Genomic DNA, 15,041 nt, shown 5'->3' with positions numbered 1-15,041 from the left:
AAATCAATTTTTCGAATGATGTAAAAGATTTAAATGATGTAAATTTAAAAAATAATGAACGATGAACGAAACTATCGATTATGAATTTTGATTGTTTCTTTTACTGTTTAATTTCTTTTTAGACAAAATTTCAATTTTTTCCCTTTATTGTTTGAATGTAATTTTTTTTCATCTGATAACGAAAATGACAAGTAATCGTGATTATAAAATTGGTGATATAATCAACGTGGATACGCCATTCGTACATGTTTTGAATCTAGATCAAAAGAATCAATATTGTGATTATTGTTTTTCAAAATGGTATGTTTTTTCTTTGTTGTGAATGTATTCTGGATTCAATCCAAACAATTTTCATTCTTTTCTCTAGTTTCGAACTGAAAAAATGTAATGAATGTAAACAAATGTATTATTGTAGCAAAACATGTCAACGAAAAGATTGGAAAAAACATAAATTGGAATGTCGAATTTTTAGAGAAAATTTCCCTATCATCCAAAAAGATTTGGATCGTTTTTTATTGCGGCTATATTTGTATATCGAAAACAATCCTGATTCGTTATGTGAACGAAGAAAATTTCATGATGATAATCCAGATTCCAGTCGATGTTTCACGGATCTAATGACACATCGTCCACAAATCGAAATGGACGCTATTCGAACCAATGTTTTTCAATCATTATTTGCAAGATTTAAATCGTTGAATCAAATCCAACTCAACCGTAATAAATTATTCGAATGTTTCTGCCGGCTATGTATCAATTCATTTACGATAACAAATTGTGAATTGAATGAAATTGGATCAGGCCTTTATTTGGCTGAATCCCAAATGGATCATTCCTGCATACCGAATGCTGCACCTGTATTCAATGGTCATCGTGTTGTAATACGTGCTATAAAAACAATCAAATCTGGCCAGCCGATCACTATCAATTATGTGGACATGAAACAATCGACAAATATTCGTCAGAAAAAATTAGTTAAACAATATTATTTCACCTGTAAATGTAATCAATGTGAATCGAATGATTCGATCGATTATGAGAGACTTGGCCATCTGATCACCAAGATGGATGATGCTATCGATACGAATAACTGGATCGAAGCCTATGAAATGGGTATTAAAACAATGCCCATGTTTGAAAAAATTTATGGTGATTGCCACCCAGATCTAACCGTACAAATGATACGTATGTTAAAATTACATTTACAATTAATACCAGATAATAATGGTCAGATTGATGCGGAAATTTCGAAAGAAATCCAACAAGTGAAACAAGCAATCGAACGTACAAATCTTTATGATGATGAACTTTATAAAATATTTGTGTCAATAATCAACGATATTCAATAACCATTTGTTGCATTCTTATCGTCGTTTCTTTAATAATGAAAATCAAAAAGGTAACTCAATTCCAACCTTGTCACCTGGAATTTGATGTTGTTTCTATTTTCAAATTGAAATAAAACATATCAAAACACTAAACAAAAACAAGTCTCATTCAATCCATAGCTATTTTTGGATCAAAAGTAAAAAAAAACTTGGAATCATTTTATTGTATCTGAAAATTTTGCTATTTTCTTTGTGAAAAATAAGGTCATTCCTATTGTGGTGATTATTATGATAGTGTCCATCATCATTTGATCATCGATCTTATCATTTTTTTCATTTCAGGGCTGAAATATTTTATTTTCTCTCGCTATTGGTTTTCACCTAATTTTTTTTCTCTCTCTTTTCACATATATCATTCCTAAAGATTATCTATCGACGTGACTGAGTCAAAATTTAGTCCTCGATAACAACAACAACAACAACAAAAACCCGAGAGAAAGATTATCACTCGGGAAACACAACCAGAAAACCTCCTCCCACCACAAATCTTTTCAAGAAAATTTAGAAAGAGACATAGATTCCCTAAGACAAGACAAGTAAATCAGGTTTCATTGGGTTTTTTCTGTTTTTCGTTCGTATATTTCTTCTTCGAGTTTTGTTGTCTTTTCTCATTCCCCCCCCACACACACAGCAAATCAATGGATTTGATGATGATCATCATTGTAAATGATATCTCTAAACAAAAATAACAGAAAAAGGAAAAAAGAGAAAAACAATTTCAACCATCAAGCATTATCGTTCCTGTGTACACTGTTAATAACCACTATCAAATGGGAAAATACTACTGAATTGATCAACAAACGGGAAATTTCTTTCTTTTACACTTGTTATTGCAATTCATAATTGTCAACAATTTTGAAGAAAACAAAAAATTCATTGTATGTGTTTTTCATAAGTTTAATTCACGTAAATTCTTTGACAAAAAAACGAAACAAAAAAAAAGAAAATAACATCAAAGTGTGAGGTAAGTTTTGTTGAGAATATCCATAAAGAGAGAGAGAAAGAAAGACTAGTCATCATTATCATCATGATCATTATGATGATCAGAATCGCCAAATGTTTCTTCACCATCATTTAGATTTAGACGCCATTTTAATTGATTCGAATCACGCATTGCTAAATTGAAATCAAATTGAAAATTCAATCCCATTAATGGTGTTGTTGATTGCTGTTCATGTTGTTCGAGAAATTGAGAATTGATTGCTGAGGCTGTTGTCATTTGATGATCATTATCATCATTGATCATTAATTGTTTTGGTATCGTTTGATTATCCATCAATGATTGACGATATTCATTCTCAATTTGTTCACGATCCAATTCAATTCCTTGTGCACGTGCTTCACGCATACGATGTTCAATATGTTTATCTTTAAGTGCTGTTCGTAATTCAAAGAACATATTATTTTCAGCATCTTTCATTTGCACATCTGTTTGATCGTCGTCGTAATCATAATCGTTTTCCCAAATAGTATTTCTAGATCTAGAATCTTCAATAAATGCTTCGAATACTTCATCTTTTGGTGGTTCACATTCATTGATTAAACTACCACTAGTACCGGGTTTATTATCATTCGAACCGATCATTTCATCATTGATGGTAGATAGTTCCAATTTATCAGTTATATTTGCTTTACGATGATTGTGTTGTAGTAGTGATCGTCGTATAGCCTGAATCATTTCATTGGCCATTGTTGTTGTTTCAATCATTGTTTCAAATTTGCAATCTAAATTTTCCTTGATTTTCTGATCCAATATTGCTGTGGTGTTTGATTGATCTAGTATTGTTTCACAATCATCGATTCTAAAATTTTTTTTTTAAATTTTAAAATTAAATCAATAAAAAAAATTGCTTTTTAACTTACATTGCCATTGATCGATACAAGGCCTTACGAACATTACGACAATTTTGCCATAGCATTCTGTTTTCATTTTTCAATTTATCTTGATTATCATTATCATAGCTTGATGATAAATAAAATGATTTATAAAATGATAAGATTGTCATCAATTCCTGTTGTCGACATTTGGAATTTTCCAACATTTTTCCTAGAATATTGTTCAGAGTATCGATTATAATCTGATTGGAAAGTTTTTCCGGAAAATTCGATGGAACGTCATAATAATTTTGGACATAAATTAAAAGCAGTCGTTTGAAAAATTCCGATATCTGTAGACGTATCAATTGTCGTAATGATTTGATTATTCGAACATTATCCACATCACAATTATTATATGAATCATATAGGTCATCTGGCATGGATGAAATAAGATTGTCATCAATATCAGCTTTCAATGGTAATAATTCTTTCAATGCTAATGTTTGTTGACGAAAATCCTTGGCACAACGGATGCCAATATCCCGGAAACTTGTTGCCAATTTCGATATGGCTGTAATAACATTGAATACTTCAAAATCATTATCTTCAATCAATTCTTTTAATTTTGTCAATAATTGACGTTCATCATCAATTTGTTTGGCTAATTTGATTATTGATTCATCACATTGACAAGTTTGATTTCTATTTCATTGTTGATCATATATTGGTTATAAACTGTAAGTGTTGTTTTCATTATAATCATCGAATATTACCTTTTTAGCCATAGAATTGTGATTGAAATTGAAATGGCAAACAAAATGATCAAGGAACTAGTCCAGGTTAATGGGCCGGCTATAATTAATGCAGCAAACGCGATCACAGCAGATAATGAGTATATTTTCCTTCATGATAATGAATCGATAAATATTTAGTTTATAAAGAAAAATAAGAAAACTTACTTGCAATTATCAAGCAATTTTTTCGAAAATGTTTCTAACAATAATGAATCATGATGATCATTATCGAAGCGAATTCGATCCAATTCTATTTGATGTTTGAAAGCACTATGAAGTAATGACAAATCTTCATTGATAAATAATTTTTTCAATTTTTCATTGTTTCGAAAATACTGAAACAATCGCATTCCCGTACGATGATTAAGGCACATTTTGTTTTATATTTCTTTTATTGAAATTCTTTTGTTGTTGTTGTTGTTGAAAGAATTCCAATAGAATACTCATGTGACAATAAAAGAAAGAATCATTCATAAAGTACTGTGCAATAGCCTTGGCTGAATCAACAGTTAATTAGAATTGTGTGCAAATTGAAATGTATTTCACAATGATGACATTTTAACTTTTATTTCTATATACAAACTCCAAAATTGATTGATTGATTGACCATGAAATTGTTGACATTAATTTGACGTCATTTTTTATTTTTCAATTTTTTTTCTGCTGATTCATTCACAGTAATTTTTTTGTCATTTTGTTTTCAACAAACATTTTTTTGTGTTTTCATTAAAAATCATAGACCATCATTATTGAAAATGGCTGTGAAAATTTATCCCGTTTTACTATTGTTAATTTCAACGTTTGGCTCATTAAATTGGATCATCATCGTTTCCTGTCATCCGAATAGTGTGGTGTTGTCATCACCTATGATGGATGATTCTGGTGGTATGAATCTAACCAAAATGTTTGGTGGTGAAGAAATTGCCCGTTGTTTGATTCGTGGCCAACAAACAAACCAAACAAAAACGACAACAACGGATCTTATGATGATGGCAAATATTGATGATGTTAGCCGTATAATGTTGGATGGTGCAAAATTTTTTGCTATTCGTTTATTCAAAACATTGAATCTATTTGAACCAAAACAAACATCAAAAGGTCTGATCTTTTCACCGGCATCAATTTGGTCGACAATGATTATTGCATATCTTGGATCCGAAGGAGAAACAGAACAAGAACTGAGTAGCCGTTTGAAATTGAATCAATTGTCCAAATCACAGGTTGCATTAGCATATCGTGGTATTAAATGGTGGAAAGATTTAAAAATGATTGCCAATAATAAAAATAAAACCAACGGTAGTGGCGTAGGATCAACATTAGTATCAAGTGCAAACAAACTTTATATCGACGACCGAATTCCATTGAATGATTGTTTTGAACGAATTTTTCATGATGAAATTGAAATCAAACCATTCTCATCACAACCAGATCAATGTGTACAGGAAATAAATTCCTGGGTTTCTGATCAAACTAAAGGTAAGTCTATGGAATTTTTTCGTCTGAAAAAAATATCAAAATTATTTTCATTTTTAGGAAAAATAAACGATCTAATCGCACCGGGTACAATAACACCAATGACCAGAATAATGATGGTTAATGCCATTTATTTCAAATCATTCTGGGCACAACAATTTGATTCATCACGTACAAAACGACAATTATTTTATGTTAACCACGACGAGCATTTAGAAGTCGATATGATGACAATGGATTCAGCTAGCATTATGTTTGGTCTATCCGAATCGTTAGGTGTTACCGCTGTTGAAATTCCATATTCAAATCCTGATTATTCAATGTTGATAATGTTACCGGATCAATCACGATCATTGGACACGCTGATTAGGGATTTATCATTACCAAAACTTCAAGAATTATTCGATCAAATGTATGATGATGAAGTTATGTTGATGATACCACGATTCCATGCTGAACAAGAATTCGAATTGGCTGGTGCATTATTTTCTTTGGGCATAAAAAAATTATTCGATCCACGTTATGCGAATTTGGCCATGATATTTGCCGGTAAATCAAATCAAACATCTTCATTGAATAAGATTGCATTAGATTCGGTTGTACATAAATCATTTATCGCCGTCAATGAAGAAGGAACCGAAGCTGCAGCTGCAACCGCAATGATATTTGCTCGTAGTGGAAGGCCAGCATTTCCTACGGAATTTATTGCAAATCGTCCATTTTTATATATGATACGAGATGTATCCACTAATATGATTCTATTCCTTGGTACAGTTCGACGGCCATCATCATCATCTTGAATTTCTTTATTTTCTCTCCCATGATTTCTGAACATTCCATTGTTTTTTCTCATTTATTTCGCTGTAAATATGACACACACCCACACACAAACACAAACAAACACACTTATTCAATTTCTTTACGTTTCGTTTAAATCTATCTATAAGTAGAAAAGAGGTTGACAATCCGATGATGATCATTATTATTCATTTATTTCAAAAACAAACATCACAATGTTCACCAAAAAAAAATATGAAATTGTCAAAAAATCTGTTAAAAGATGGTAGCACTTTTATAAATTGAAATTGAATGAATGAAAACTGTCAAATTGAGAATCATAAATTCAGTGAGACCCCTTGTAAATCATTTTTATCACAGTTTTTTTTTATTTTTTTCAATGTTTTTTGTTTGTTTTTTTGTCTGTTTACTTTTCACATTATTAAAAAATTATTAGACTAATTGAAATAGATTATTATGATTAAAAAAGAATTTCGAATCATGTAATAGATGTGTAGCATGTATGAATATAGAAAAAATCGAGGCCAAGCATGTAGTGTGTCTGAATTTTTACGTTGATTTATACGACAATGATTATGTGATAAAATTAAAGCAGGTATATGGGTGTATGTTTTAAGGTAATCGATAATAATATGGAAAAAGATAAAAATAACTAAAGATCGATAAGATGATGAAAGAGAATAATGTTGGTTGATGTTTGGACAAAATGGTAAAGGATGAAGAAATCATCCTTAGAGAACAAAAACGTTTTTCCCATTTATCCATTCATTATTATGGATCACTGCTACACACATTAAACCGATTGGTAAGATAAACGTCGGCTAACACGACGTCCAATAAAATAGGCAATCATCACAATAATAACCAATACAGTAAGTGCAGCACCAACAGCAATCGGTACAACATCATTGATTTCATTCTGGCAATTGTGTTCTATGGGTTTAAAATTGAAATTAATTTAGAAAAAAACAAACAATCAATCAAAAATCAAATCAACTTACCTTCACTGAATGAACCTTTTTGTGATGGTTTCATGAATGCTTGCATGGTAAGATTTGAAAAAAGAAATTCCGATGTAGTATGATGATCATTATTATCCCATTTGATTGTAACATTATTGGCACAAACATATGAATGGGATTTATCCACGTTAAAGTTTGGATTCGGTTGTGTAATGTTGACACTAACCGTTTCATTACTTTTTGGTAATTGTACACTTGCATAGATGGAAGCAAGATAAACGGAAGCTTCATTTTGTTCAAATGTCAAATTCAATGTAGAATTATTATCGAATACAAACCAAAATGATTCCGATTTATCACGGCCACAATGATCTGAATCGACAAGAGCACTTTTCGGTAACCAAATATCTTCTACTTGTGTCTTATTATTTTTATCCATATAACCAAGACGCATTAATAAGGAGAAATGATAACGTAAACAGATATCATTTTTGCCATTAGTAATATTTCCTTCAATCAATGGCGGAGCAATAACGGGTGGTTCCGGTTTCTGCGTTGTTGTTTTAGGTGGCTCCGTTGTTGTGGTCGTGGTAGTAGTAGTCGGTTTTTTCGTAGTAGTCGTTGTTGTTGTTGTTGTAGTTGTTTTATTATCCGGATGGCCATTATTATGTGTCAAATCAATATCCGATAATTGACATTGACACAAAGATACTATACATAAAGACCAAAGATTTTTTAAAAAAATGAAAAAAATTCAAAGTTATTAAACTTACCTATGACCGTGAAAACAATATAAAGGATGAATAAAGTTTTCATTTTGCTCACTATTATATGATTGAAAGAAATCGATTATGAGGTAACCAGAAAAAGAGATATCAATGTTCACTTGATAAGAGCAAAAGCGAGAGAGAAATGTTTGTGGAAAATTTTTTTCTTCGTTCTACGTTCACGAACAATATTTCTCTGATCGATGATTTGAAATTGCTAATATTGGATTGGTTCGTTCGTTGATCAAAAAACTCGAAAATGAAATGAAATCTGAAAAAGAGAAAATAAAATTATTGGGTTCAAAATGCTTAGTCATAAAAACATCATCATCAAACAAAGATTAGATTAGATCGAATCAGATTATAATCGATGGATGAATCAATCAATCAATGGAAAGATTTGAATGGAAATCAAGTGGCAAAAAATGAATCATCAATGACAATAATTTGAAATAGTTTTTTCATTATAAACAATGTGTAGTCGAGTGTATATACACTTTATGGATCAAAGGTGAAACCAGCAACAACGAAAAAAAACCCAAGCAGTATCAGGTCATGACATTCATTCAGAGCAAATAAACTTACGTTATTTTACCCAAAAAAAAAGAAAAAAATCGAATCCACAATTCGAATGAATGAAACTTGTATTGATTGTATATGATCGGCTTTTGTCGATTTTTAATATAATCAATCCATTCGAAATAATCGATATGCAAAACAGAAATTAAATGTCTTTACGTGTGTATGTATTTTGTCAACGTGAACAAATGATGATTGGAAATGAAAATGATGAAAATAATTATCGAACTTACCAAGAGAGCAGTGTAAAAAAAAAAAAAAAAAATTTGCCTTCGTCGTTGTTGTTGTTGTTGTTGTCGATCATCGAATGATTATGATGCTGATGATGAATTGAAAGAAAATGAATGCGTCTCACACACACACAAAGACACCACTTTGGAAAGAAGAAACACAAAGATAAATGAAACAGCAGTGGTGCCACCTGTAATCAAACTTTCACTATATTATCATACAACAGAGCATGTGTGGATAGAAAATTCGAGTTTTTTGATTTTTTTTTGCTTCTTTTAAACGCGCGTCATTTGATTTTTTTTTTTTTTGATTTGAATCAACTCCCACCATCAATGATGATGATGATGTCACAATTTTTTTTTACTTTATTTTTGTTGATTATAAATTCATTCATTCATCATTCATTAATGCGTTTATTGTTGTGGTAGATGATGATAACCATATTGTTATTTTTGAAAAAAATAATTCAATTTGTCAATTTGAAAGGTTTTTTTTGGATGTGCTAAACTATACTATCAAATGATGATAATGATGATGACAAATTCATTCAGTCTAATGATAATAGTCATATGATCGAAAGATGATGATTAAAATTTTACAAAACCATATGATGGGGAAAAAATGGAATTGTTTTGTTACAAATTGAATACGCTTGAAACGCCCCATTCATTCAATCATTGATGATGTTAAAATCATTGACAATCAAATAATTACTGATATCATTAATGAATTGGCAGAAAATTCAAATTATCATTACAAATACGTACTATATTAATGGCTCTCAAAAAGTGCTGTCATTTTTTCTGAAGCTCAGGTGTTTTATTTCAAAATTTAAATTGAAAAATTTGAATTTTAAATAATTTTTATCGAAAAAACATGTCCATCTGTCCTCGCGAGCGTTTATTGACAATTGTCAATGATATCGAATTGATATCCAAGTAAGTGGCTGTCACCGTTTTCCATTCTCCATTCATTTGATTAATTTTTTGTTTGTTTTCACAAAGAGAAATGTTTGAACATTTTCTTTTGCCAAAATCTGCTCGATCTAATCTGATTGATCGTGTACAATTAGCTGAATTATTAGTACGAAAAGATCAAGAATTACGTCAGGCAATTAAAGCGGCTGAAGAGCAGGAATTGATACAATCAAAAATTGATCAATTACGTCGTGAAGTACAGGATCATGATGATGAATTACAAAAATTGCAACAAAGTTTCAAAGAAGCTGAATCCATATTGTCGACAGCAATCTATCAGGCTAAACAGAAATTATCATTAATCAAGAAAGCTGATTCACATTCAATATCGATTGATGAACTAATAAAATATGCACATAAAATTAGTGCCGATCATTCGGTTGCATCACCATATAATTGGGAGATTGGTGATCCGCGACGGCCATATCCAACTGATTTGGAAATGAAATCTGGCCTATTGGTCAATTCAAATGATGCTAATCTATCAAGTCTTTTACAGCAGCAGCAACAACAACAACAACAATATCATCATAATCAATTACAAGAACAATCATCACAATCGATACCGATGCGACCATCGTCGGCTTCTAGTTCACCATATTCATGGGCTAATCAACAACAACAACAACAACAATTTGCCACAGATACAAAACCAAATATAAATTCTATTAATTCAGGTGGTCAATACGGGGATTATAGTGATGTTAAAACACAACAACAAAGAGATAATGATGAAGTAGAAGTCATGTCCACTGATTCATCATCAACATCATCGAGTGATAGTCAATAAATGAATTGATTCGTTATCAACAAAAAAATTTTTATTCAGATTTCCATTCACTTGCATAATCTTACTTTTCATTCCAATTTTTTTCGAATTGTAAATAAATTGATGATAAATTGAATAAATCTTTCAATTTTTAATTGTAACATCTTTTATGAATGGCTAATTTGAAAATTCATGTGTTCGAATCAAATTTTTCTTTTTGAAGATTCAGAATGTCAATGATTTGATTTGATTTGATTTGATTGTGAAAAATGTATCGTCAACATTTCTTCACAACATTCATCTCATCAATAATAAGACAAAGATGTCCAACGCAAATAATATGCCGTCATTTTGCTAATAATCAATTGGAAATTTCGTCCAAATTACAGACAAAGATTGAAAATCGATTGAAAAATTTAATTGTCGAAGTAGATCTTGGCCGCGGACCAGTACGTTCGAATGATGATATCGTGGATAACGTTAATGTCCTCGAAGAAACCATAGTAAAAGCATCGAATATTGATCAGATTCGTGAATTGATTCGTTATAATTATCGACAATTCGATGCTAATCATATTGCACAATTATTCGAATCAATTGATAATATCGTTAAATATTCTACTGATCCGGATACCATAAGATTGGATATACTTGGTTCGAAAGAATTTGAAATTCTCGCTAATCGTACATTGAAAATCGTTCGTCATTTAGAAGCATCCGAAGCATTGAACACGTTGATCGTTTTGAATAATCTTGGTGTATCAATCGATACCGTATTAAATCAGGCATTAATGCAAATGGTTCGTGCATGGATTAATGATTATTCTATTGATGATCTATATCGATTGGTTCGATTTCTGAAACAACGTGAAAGCTATAAAAGTCGACATAGTTTAATGCAAGCATTGCATCTAGCATTACCGTATGCATTGAAGCATCGAATCCAATATAAAGAATTAGATTTCTTTCATGCTCGTACATTGATGAAATCAGTAGAAATGATTGCCCATTTTGGTATCGATATTTTTGGTGATATAGATTTGGTGGAAAAATGTCTACATTATCTTTACAAACAATTGGATCGTTTAGGTCCACGAGAATGGCTAAACATTCTTTCATTTATATACGCAATGAATATTCCTGGTGATGAATCATCATCACTCATCTCTAGAACTATTCGTTTGATGATTGATGGTTGTATTGTTCGTATCCGTAATAGTAGTGATAAAACATTTGAAGAATTGCCATCACATTTTTTCCTAAATGTTTTGATGAAAATTGATCGTTCTACACCTGTGTATTATGATAAACACTTGTTTGATTTAATAGCTGAACAGGCATCTAGTCGCCCGGAAAAATTTGGCCTTAGAAATCTGTACTTATTATCGTGGAAACTTGGTCAATTCAAATACATCAATCATAGGATGCTTAGGTTTTTCGTTGAACAAATCGACAATGGAACCAACTCAGATTTATTGTCCAGCAATTCATCCATATCACTAGTGAATTTATTTCATTTAATTGCACAATCTTCAAATTATCACGAAGAAGTTCATTCAGATTTCACTCAACTTGCCAATAAAATTATTGAATCAGATCGATTTATCGAGGAAACGGCACGATCAAAAATGAATTATTTCAATTTTCTTCGAAGTTGTCTTATTTTAAAGGCTCAATTAGATGAAGATATCATTGTCGAATGGTTTGGTAGTGAATATTTCAACAAAGCATTGGATATCCTACAAAGTCAATCGAAAAGGTTAGAAATATTTTCTCTGCATTTCTCTAACGAATTTCTTTATTTTTTTTATAAATAATAGGGTTATATTCCTTAAAACAATGGCCATAATTTATGATGGTTTATTCATACAGAAAATCATCAAATTAAATGAAAAAAATTGTGATTACATCAAACGAAAATTACAACCATTCATTGATGAATTTGTCGATGCCATACGAAATGGTATGGAATATCAACCAAGATCATTTGAAAAAGAACAGATCAAATCGATTCTCGCGAGACAGTCATTTTCAGGACAAAAAATATCTGAAGAAATGATTAAAATAAATCAGGTAACACAAACAGGATCTATAATCGATGTGGAAATATGCGGAAAAAATCAAAAAATTGCCATAATTTTATTGAACCGTAAAAATTATCTACGTAATCCATCGATCATTGATGGTGAAACAGATTTTCAAATCAAATCATTATATTGTCAAAATTATCGATCTATTGTAATCGAACTAGAAATGTATAAACGTTTAACCGAATTTGAAAGGGAATTATTTTTGCGAAAAGAAATGGAAAAAAATATTTAAAAAATACAACACTATTTTAACCCAAGTTATTGTCAGTTGCATATTTACACCCAAATTGTTGTCGTGTTGAATCGAATCAAAACCAATACACACGTGCTGTGTTCATTTGATTTCAATAGCAAAAATTTTATTTTTAAATGATGGATGACGATAATCAAAATGCGAATCTGATACAAGATGATGGTGATGAAGAGGAAGACGAAGAAGAAATTGAATCATTTGAATCGATGGGTTTGGATCAGAAATTATTACATGCTATTGCCAATGTTGGATGGCGAAAACCGACGCTTATACAGGCTAAAGCTATACCATTAGCGCTTGAAGGTAGGAAAAATTAAATTTTGTAGAGAAATTAAAATATAAAACTTTGTGATGATTTATAGGTCATGATATATTGGCACGGGCACGTACAGGTACGGGTAAAACTGGAGCATTTACAATTCCGATTGTAGAAAAAATTTTAGCTGCTAAAAAATTCGCCACCACCACGAATACCGTTTCACGAATTCGAGCATTGATTTTAGCACCATCCAAAGAACTTTGTAATCAAATTTGTAAGAACTTCGATGAGCTAACAAAATTCTGTCGACGGGATATAAGTGTTATGGACATTTCTCATGGAAGCGTTGAGGAGAAACGTGATTTTCTCAGTATCGAACGGCCAGATATATTGATTGCAACACCGAAAAAAATTGTCGAATATTTTCAAACAAAAACATTGAATGATATAAAAAAGCAATTGGATTTTCTTGTCATTGATGAATCGGATCTAATGTTTTCATTTGGTTATCATGAAGATTTGCTTCAAGTTTTCAACCATATACCATCGACAGGCGTACAACGTTTTCTAATGTCAGCTACATTGAATACGGATGTGAAAGAATTGAAAAAACTGATACTAAATAATCCTGTAATATTGAAGCTAGAAGAACCAGACCTACCAGAATCGGATCGTTTACAACAATATCATATTGAAGTGTTTGATGATGAAGAAAAATTTGTCCTTATCAATGCTTTACTTAAATTAGGTTTAATTGTTGGTAAAACAATCATATTTGTAAACGATGTTGATCGTTGCTATCGTCTACGTTTGGTACTTGAACAATTTGGTATTCGTACCTGTGTACTGAATTCTGAATTGCCTATTGCATCAAGATGTCATGTAGTGGAACAATTCAATAATGGACAATATGATATAATTATTGCTAGTGATGAAAAATGTATAATGGATCCTAATACACGTGATATAATGATGAAGAGGAAAAAGGTGAAAAAATTGACAAAGAAAACAACTACTGCCACTGCAACTGATACGAGCAGTGAATCAAGTGTTGCACGTGGAATTGACTTTAAATTTGTATCAAATATTATTAATTTTGATTTCCCCACTACTATCGACTCATATATACATCGTGTTGGACGTACAGCACGTGGTCCCTATTCAGATTCTGACGGAACTGTATTGTCGCTAGTCAGTCCAACAGAACAACAATATTTTCGTCGTGTTAGCCGTAGATTTCAACAACATCGAGACGGTAATGGAAATCTACGTCCATATCAATTTCGAATGGATGAATTGGAAGCATTCCGTTATCGTACAAGAGATGCATTACGTGCCGTTACGACTATCGCTATACGTGAAGCAAGATTACGAGAACTGCGTCGTGAAATGCTTCAATCCAAACAATTACAATCATTTTTCCAAAATCATCCAAAAGATCATAAACTATTAAAATTTGACCGCCCATTAAATGTAATAAAATCCGCTCATGGTAATCGGTCACATTTACGAGATGTACCTGATTATATTGTACCGAAAACATTGCAAACAGCCGTACGTAGTAAACGTGAAAATCGCCGTATCGAACAACAAGCATTAATGAATTATGAACCGCCGAAACGAAAGAAACGGAAATCAAATCGAATGGTAAACAAAAATAAACAGCAGACAAAATCCTTGAATGATCCATTGAAAACATTTCGAATGAATGCCATACAACGATATAAGAACAAGAAACGAAATAAATCACGAAACAAGTGATGATTTTTCGACATTCGATTCTTTCAATGTTTTTCATTTGTTCATTCTTTTTAATATAATAAAAAAAAATTCAAAGAAAAAGAAGTGAAAAACACATAACCAATCGGTTGGAGTGCCAACCG

General features: G+C 31.3%; 7 protein-coding genes across 11 annotated transcripts; 5 read left to right on the top strand and 2 right to left on the bottom strand.

The window, feature by feature from the left end:
* The first annotated feature begins 1 nt into the window (after position 1).
* LOC124490407 (histone-lysine N-methyltransferase SMYD3) lies at positions 2-1,487 on the top strand. Its single transcript, XM_047052896.2, has 2 exons — positions 2-300; positions 368-1,487. Exons 1-2 carry the CDS (start codon positions 185-187, stop codon positions 1,347-1,349), a joined length of 1,098 nt encoding a protein of 365 aa, XP_046908852.2. The 5' UTR covers positions 2-184; the 3' UTR covers positions 1,350-1,487.
* Positions 1,488-2,047: 560 nt separating this feature from the next.
* Positions 2,048-6,757, top strand: LOC124490406 (serpin B6). Of its 4 annotated transcripts, none has more exons than XM_075730835.1 (3): positions 2,048-2,352; positions 4,740-5,476; positions 5,534-6,757. In XM_075730835.1, exons 2-3 carry the CDS (start codon positions 4,756-4,758, stop codon positions 6,271-6,273), a joined length of 1,461 nt encoding a protein of 486 aa, XP_075586950.1. In that variant the 5' UTR covers positions 2,048-2,352; positions 4,740-4,755; the 3' UTR covers positions 6,274-6,757. The 4 variants fall into 4 exon arrangements, with proteins under 4 accessions (XP_075586950.1, XP_075586948.1, XP_075586951.1 ...); XM_075730836.1 differs by lacking the exon at positions 2,048-2,352 and adding an exon at positions 3,870-3,943; XM_075730833.1 differs by having other exon boundaries at positions 2,050-2,352; positions 4,740-6,757.
* LOC124490405 (uncharacterized) lies at positions 2,271-4,518 on the bottom strand. The gene is made up of 4 exons (XM_047052894.2): positions 4,166-4,518; positions 3,980-4,108; positions 3,252-3,908; positions 2,271-3,190 (listed from the first exon to the last, which is right to left on the bottom strand). Exons 1-4 carry the CDS (start codon positions 4,372-4,374, stop codon positions 2,398-2,400), a joined length of 1,788 nt encoding a protein of 595 aa, XP_046908850.2. The 5' UTR covers positions 4,375-4,518; the 3' UTR covers positions 2,271-2,397.
* On the bottom strand, positions 6,617-8,956 carry LOC124490408 (lysosome-associated membrane glycoprotein 1). 2 transcript variants are annotated; one of them, XM_047052898.2, is made up of 4 exons: positions 8,813-8,956; positions 8,007-8,271; positions 7,273-7,944; positions 6,617-7,204 (listed from the first exon to the last, which is right to left on the bottom strand). In XM_047052898.2, exons 2-4 carry the CDS (start codon positions 8,047-8,049, stop codon positions 7,065-7,067), a joined length of 855 nt encoding a protein of 284 aa, XP_046908854.1. In that variant the 5' UTR covers positions 8,050-8,271; positions 8,813-8,956; the 3' UTR covers positions 6,617-7,064. The 2 variants fall into 2 exon arrangements, with proteins under 2 accessions (XP_046908854.1, XP_046908853.1); XM_047052897.2 differs by lacking the exon at positions 8,813-8,956 and adding an exon at positions 8,586-8,788.
* A 414-nt stretch (positions 8,957-9,370) lies between these two features.
* On the top strand, positions 9,371-10,714 carry MED4 (mediator complex subunit 4). Its single transcript, XM_047052899.2, has 2 exons — positions 9,371-9,748; positions 9,815-10,714. The coding sequence occupies exons 1-2, from the start codon at positions 9,687-9,689 to the stop codon at positions 10,575-10,577; spliced, it is 825 nt and encodes a 274-aa protein (XP_046908855.2). The 5' UTR covers positions 9,371-9,686; the 3' UTR covers positions 10,578-10,714.
* A 13-nt stretch (positions 10,715-10,727) lies between these two features.
* LOC124490403 (uncharacterized) lies at positions 10,728-12,903 on the top strand. The gene is made up of 2 exons (XM_047052891.2): positions 10,728-12,315; positions 12,377-12,903. Exons 1-2 carry the CDS (start codon positions 10,826-10,828, stop codon positions 12,876-12,878), a joined length of 1,992 nt encoding a protein of 663 aa, XP_046908847.2. The 5' UTR covers positions 10,728-10,825; the 3' UTR covers positions 12,879-12,903.
* On the top strand, positions 12,393-15,000 carry Ddx56 (putative ATP-dependent RNA helicase DDX56). Its single transcript, XM_047052893.2, has 2 exons — positions 12,393-13,202; positions 13,262-15,000. Exons 1-2 carry the CDS (start codon positions 13,016-13,018, stop codon positions 14,917-14,919), a joined length of 1,845 nt encoding a protein of 614 aa, XP_046908849.2. The 5' UTR covers positions 12,393-13,015; the 3' UTR covers positions 14,920-15,000.
* The last annotated feature ends 41 nt before the right edge of the window (positions 15,001-15,041 follow it).

Source organism: Dermatophagoides farinae, chromosome 4 (assembly GCF_024713945.1).
Source record: "Dermatophagoides farinae isolate YC_2012a chromosome 4, ASM2471394v1, whole genome shotgun sequence".
Taxonomy (NCBI): Eukaryota; Metazoa; Arthropoda; class Arachnida; order Sarcoptiformes; family Pyroglyphidae; genus Dermatophagoides; species Dermatophagoides farinae.
This window is presented reverse-complemented; position numbering and strand designations above follow the sequence as displayed.